The following is a 6,120-nucleotide window of genomic DNA, read 5'->3' as shown; positions in this document are numbered from 1 at the left end:
TAGTATGCAAATTAGGATTTTTCATAACCCATCCTTGAGCACGGTTTCGACTTTGTTCCTGACAGAAAGTGGTTGATTTTTGTATCATTGAATATTACACGAAAAAAGATTCCCAACGAATGACGATATAAGACTCGTCAAAATCTGATGGTCAAATAGAAAATATAGTTGCTAGAAATTTGTTGGAAAAGTGCGAGAGGAAAATCTCGGCTAGACCTTATGCCGGCGAATTCTCCATTTTGTCGACAACATTTTTTTTTTCTTTTTTAATAAACTTTCATTGTACAGTAGTTCTAGATCAGGTTCAATATTTTTCTCCTACACTCTTGATCTTGGTATTTAGAATCTAACTTCTTTTTTTTTTGCTAATGACTATGACTGGTATTCAAGCCGTTCGGCCTAACTAATCTCGTAGGTCCATACTGACCCACAACTTCATAGACCGAGTTATATCGGGGTTGAATGAGAACCATTCAACTTTCACTGAAAACAATGAAGAGCATTAAACACCCCCGTGTGAGTGGCCCAAGGTATACCTAGTGGGAGTCTAAACTTAAGGCGTCCGAGTTTACAGCTCGTACCAAGTTCGTTGCTCACTAACTGCGCAACCCCCTTAGGTTGTATTTAGAATCTAACTAAATTTTTCTGCATTTAATAAAGTTTGAATGCTAGGTACAATGATGTACAAGAACAATCTAATACGTGAACCTTATCCACTTCTCTTACATTTGCTTTTCAAAGAACAACTCTTCTCAAAGTGTCAAAAGGTGCTTGAGTAGGAATAAAAAAAGCAAATATAAGCTAACTATGAGGGAGTGAGAAAATTTCCCAAAATTTACATTAGAAAATATAAGGGTAATTTAAAGCGCCACCCCCTGAAGAATGCCAGTATTATAGGAACATCCCCTCTTTTTCACCAAATTAGACTCAGACCCCTACCGTCAATCTCTGTTACAGAATATACCAAGAACACTGACATCAGCAGTTCAATTTTTTTTTTCTAAATACCATTTTGCCCTTAAAAATAATGAAGTACAGAAATTATCCTCATTACTTGTAGTCTCCAAATCGATTTCACCACAACTCTAACTCACTCTCACTTCATAACGGGTCACGAGTTAGTCTCACTGAGTTGGAGAAGAAGATTCTCAGGGCTTTTCAGATCGGCGGCTGCAACTCCCTTCGGCGACGACTACTACGGTAGCTGCGTGAATCATAGACTCACTCCCATGAATACTTAATAAACAGTTTTTCCTTATTTTACTTCACAACCCAAGCCGAGATCCAGCAATCCGACCCAATTGAAACTCGGAATCATGTGTAATGAATCCATATGCAACCTCAATTTACAAAGCCTTTTTCCTTTTTAATTTAGCAATACAGACATCTATTACTGCTTTTTCGATCCCAACCACTAGCATCTTCTCACACCAAATTAACAAGCAAAGCATGGATAGGGAAAAGACGGAAGTAATACCACCAGAAATTGAAGCCTCTCATCAAAACGTGATGAAAAAATCATGAGACCTGTGGAAACTAAACCATAAAGCAACTTAGTACCAAAGGATTTCTCTACCAAACTACTCCATTCCATTCAGCACCCAAAAACACGCAAGAACCCATAATCAGGGGATTTATGGTGAAATAATTCAAAGGGAGAGACGTTTTGGGAAACCTAGGATGGCATCCTATTGATAAGAAAAACTGTAGACTCAAAGGCATAGTGCCAAAATATCATCAGGACAGACCCATGAGCAAGGAGGGAGAGACTCATCTCAATGATGTGACAATGTCGTCGTTCAACAACCCCTTGTTGCTCATGGGTATGGGGACAAGCAACACGATGGGAGACCCCCAATTTTGAAAAAAAGGTCGGGAGAGTTCGAAATTCACCACCCTAGTTTGTTTGCATGACTTTTATTTTTCGTGAAAAATGCCGTTCAACTAGAGCTTGAAATTGCACAAAAAATAGAAAAACTTCAGATTTTTGGACAAGAGGATAAAACCAAATAAATTTAGTGTTGTATCCACAAAAATTACAAAATAGAAATAACCATCCCTAGAAACAGTAGAACATGGACCTCACACATCACTGGAAATCAAATCTGAAGGAGACAAGCTAATAGAGGGGGAGGGACCTAAAGAGAGACGAGATGTCTTGCCAAGCTGGCAAGCAGTATAGAGATGACTAAGTCGTGTGGACTGACACGGCAGTTTATTGACCTTGAACATTTGACGAAGAAGACGCTCATGTGGATGACCCAAACGTTGATGCCACCAATCTATGGAAGTACGTTCAGCAACATGGACACTAGGAGGAGGAGAACTGGATTTAACGATGTAGAGACCTCCACTACTCGGACTGGAAAGGAGTGTTGCCTTGATCACCTGATCCTTGACAAGAAATTAAGAGGGGTGAAACTCAAAGAAAATGTGATTGTCTCGGGCAAATTTCTGAATCAAAAGAAGGCATTTTGAAATAGCCAGGACATGGAGAACATTAGATAAATGGAAAGAAATATTAGAACTAGTACAAGGGGAGAGAGGAGGTATCAATATTTTTAATAAGTAAACCCTTACCGTTGCCCATGTGGAGCTGATCCTAACCAATATAAGTGTCATAGGACAAAAGGGAGTGAAGGTCCGGGGTGACAAGGTGAGAAGCGCCGGTATTAGGATACCAGGTGAGGGTGGAGGGCTATTAGGTAGGGTAGGGTAGAAGTGGTGGGCTGGGATTGGTATAGTGGGCGACTGGTTGATGGTAGGGATTAGGAGAGGAGTTGAGATAGGGTGAGCACTGGTTTTGGTTTTGGTAAGGGTAGGGGAGGCCAGGGGGACGGTAATAACAAGTCACTATGGAGTGGTTGGTACGTTGGCAGATGGAGCACCATAAGCCACCCTAAGAGGCACCGCGACCACGACCACGGCCAAAACAACCACCCCTACCCCCACGACCTCTGGAGTTGCCATAGCCAGAGGAAGGAGGGCCAGAAGCAGTATTAGCCATGGGAGAGGAGCCTTCCTTTTGGGATGTGTTTGCAAAGAGAGAACCATCGGTGGCAGCAGTATCAGAAATAGTCACCTTGGTGAACGAACGAAGGCATTCGTGGCTGAGAAGAAGACCGTGCAGATCGGTGTATGAGATAGGTTCACACCGCCCAAGTAGAGTAGGAACAATGTCCTGAAGATCCTTGGGCAAACCACGAAAAATATGGACATTGAAGTCCTCTGGCTGAAGTGGTTTACCAGCAGCAACGAGTTCATCAGAGAGTGATTTGGCACGCTAAAGAAAATCGGTCACAGATTCATCATGTTTCTATGTTATTTGTTGAAGACTGATGTGAAGAGAGAGCAATCGCGTTGCAGAGGCGGAGCCAAAAGCTGTGTGAAGAGCAGTCCATAAGTCTTTGCTGGTTGCTTTTCCAAGAATCAGAGGGAGAACAGACTCTGACAGGGAGGCGATGAGCATACTCATTAGTGAAGCATCCTGACAACGCCAAGTAGCAGCAACAGCAGTGTTAGAGGGGCACGGTTTGGTGCCATCAACAAGACCGAAGAGATCATAGCTGATAAGAAAGGGGACGACCTACGCCTTCCATAGGAGATAATTGGAAGATGTGAGTCGCAGGGAGAGGAAACGGTGAGTCGAACCATAAGGAGGAGGGGAGGGGTTGGTAGTCACACCAAATATAGCGGAATGCTCATCGGGATTGAGTGGTGTGGCCATATCGATGAGGAGGAGGGAGGGTCGAAGAAGAAGAAGAGGGAGGCCGATTAGGGCTTGAGGGCGTTAGCCTTTACTAGCTTTGATACTATGACAATACACAATATTTGATTATGAATTACCCTGCATATTCCATTGATAATGATAGTATATATACAAGGGGTGATGGCCCTAATCGGTTGAGATGTCTAGCTAAGAATAGCTCAAATACAATATAGACTTTCCATAAAATGATACATGTGATATAGAATTTCCTTTAAAGAGAAATAGGAATATTGAGTTGGATTGGGATAACTCAATATTCCTTGATACGCACCATTCCGAATGTAATCCCATCGGAGCTGAATCGTGGGTCGGACTTTGCCGGCTTCTTTAAGGCTATTTGCACGGAGATGGAAGCTCCGTTTGGTCAGCTTCATCATCTTGAGGCACCTACTACTTGTATTATAGCTGACATTTTCTTGTCATGGGCAGAGTTTGTTATAGCAAACACTAACTAATACAAATCCACACAATGCACAGAGATTTAACAAGAATCACATATCGATGTGGTGTGCTACCTTAGCTGAAGAAAAAGAAGAACAGACCAAGCAACGGTGAGAAAACTGGTCCTGAAACTCTAGCTGGAAAAAATTCTGAAATTATAATAATTTGTTCAACAAGACTATGATACATTATATATTCCTCTAAGTCAATGGTCAATCCATGAGTCACGATCGACTGAGTCCAACCATACGATTATATTATTATTACAATATTTGATGTGAAAATAAAAGAGCAATACTTTACTACCCTTTCGATTGTGGAAGGCATAGTGGGCTTCATATGCTTTTCTTTGGTTATATCAATACAGAAAGATGGGCACTTATGACAGAATTGGATAACCATGACCATGAACCAACCAATTTGATTAATGTTGTTCTACCTATCTCTAGAGATAAGGTGATGACACGACGCTTCTGAGACAAGGAATGACATTCCATCACCGGCGGCGCAACTAGTAGTGGCGTGATGTCGGAGATTCCCACACTGGTATCGCGGGGAAACTTTTAAGAGGGAGAACCTTTCCTGCGACTCAGAAAACCTCCTTTCACTGTTGAAGGTGAAGTTTCTTCCAAAGCTCCGAGCACTAGCAAATCAGATTCCGGCGATGTCTGTCAGGGGCTTGGGTAGAATCCAAGGCTGTCACGTGGTAGCGATCCCATACCCGCGTCGTGGCCACATCAACCCAATGATGAATGTATGCACCCTTCTCGCTTCAGAAGGCTTAACCATCACCTTCGTAGTCACCGAAGAGTGGCTCTCCTTAATCGGATCAGGATCTGGATCTGAATCAGCTCCAAGCACACCCAACCTCCGGTTTCGCACCATTCCGAATGTAATCCCATTGGATCTGACTGGTGGGTCGGACTTTGTTGGCTTCTTCGAGGCTGTTTCCACGAAGATGGAAGCTCCATTTGATCAGCTTCTTGATCAGCTCCAGCCACCTGCAACTTGTATTATGGCTGACACTTTCTTGACATGGGCAATAGCTAAAGGGAACCGGAGGAATATTCCGGTGGCTTTGCTCTGGCCGATGTCGTCTTCCATGTTTTCATTGCACTATCATTATCACCTCCTTGATGCTGGCGGCCATCTACCAGTTTCATTTGAAAACATCTCAGGTTTGTTCAAAAAGTTCTTAATTCTACCATTGTTCAAGTAATTAGCATGAATTGAAGTGCTGAACTATTTTTTTTTTTTTTCTTTTTTCTTTTTTCTTCACAGAAAGGAAAGATGAGATCATAACCTACATCCCTGGATTCCCTGCAATACGCCTAGGAGATCTCCCATCCATTTACTTTGGCAAGAATGAAATTAAAAACAGAGTACTAGAAGCGTTCTCTTGGGTAACCAAAACACAATTCATTCTCTCTACTTCCTTCTATGAGCTTCAACCCCATGTAATTGACACCTTAAGAGGATTACTTCCAATTCCCATTTACCCAATAGGTCCCTCCATCCCTTTCATGTTACTTCAAGACACAATCACACCACCCTCTGAGATCCTTGATGGCAATGCTGTGGATTACCTCAAGTGGCTGGACTGTCAACCCAAAAATTCTGTCCTGTATGTATCATTTGGGAGTTTCTTATCTACATCGGCCTCACAAATGCATGAAATTGCAATGGGGTTGCACACTAGTGGGGTTAGATGCTTGTGGGTTGCTCGCGATGAAGCCCTCAACTTGCAGGAAACTTGTGGCGAAATGGGACTAGTAGTACCATGGTGTGATCATAGTTAGTAAATTCGGATTGGGGAATTATTCGGGTGGAGAATTATTCGGAATAATTCGATTGATTAATATAAGGATTCGATCAAAAAAGCGGTCAAAAAAGCTTATTGGGTTTTTTTT

At 42.3% G+C, this 6,120-nt stretch overlaps 2 protein-coding genes across 2 annotated transcripts in view; both read left to right on the top strand.

Moving 5' to 3' along the window:
* The window catches only part of LOC122088348 (UDP-glycosyltransferase 87A1-like), a 13,215-nt gene that overhangs the window by 6,218 nt on the left and 877 nt on the right, over positions 1-6,120 (top strand). The window lies entirely within an intron of this gene.
* On the top strand, positions 4,404-6,088 carry LOC122088350 (UDP-glycosyltransferase 87A1-like). The gene is made up of 2 exons (XM_042657587.1): positions 4,404-5,388; positions 5,492-6,088. The coding sequence occupies exons 1-2, from the start codon at positions 4,875-4,877 to the stop codon at positions 6,007-6,009; spliced, it is 1,032 nt and encodes a 343-aa protein (XP_042513521.1). The 5' UTR covers positions 4,404-4,874; the 3' UTR covers positions 6,010-6,088.

The sequence above is a fragment of the Macadamia integrifolia genome, chromosome 9 (genome assembly GCF_013358625.1).
Source record: "Macadamia integrifolia cultivar HAES 741 chromosome 9, SCU_Mint_v3, whole genome shotgun sequence".
Lineage (NCBI taxonomy): Eukaryota > Viridiplantae > Streptophyta > Magnoliopsida > Proteales > Proteaceae > Macadamia > Macadamia integrifolia.
This window is presented reverse-complemented; position numbering and strand designations above follow the sequence as displayed.

Excerpts from the sequence above, each read along its gene's own strand:
- LOC122088350 (XM_042657587.1), top strand. The coding sequence starts at position 4,875 with ATGTCTGTCAGGGGCTTGGGTAGAATCCAAGGCTGTCACGTGGTAGCG. Across the intron at positions 5,389-5,491 it reads TTCATTTGAAAACATCTCAG|AAAGGAAAGATGAGATCATA; the intron begins GTTTGTTCAAAA and ends TTTTCTTCACAG.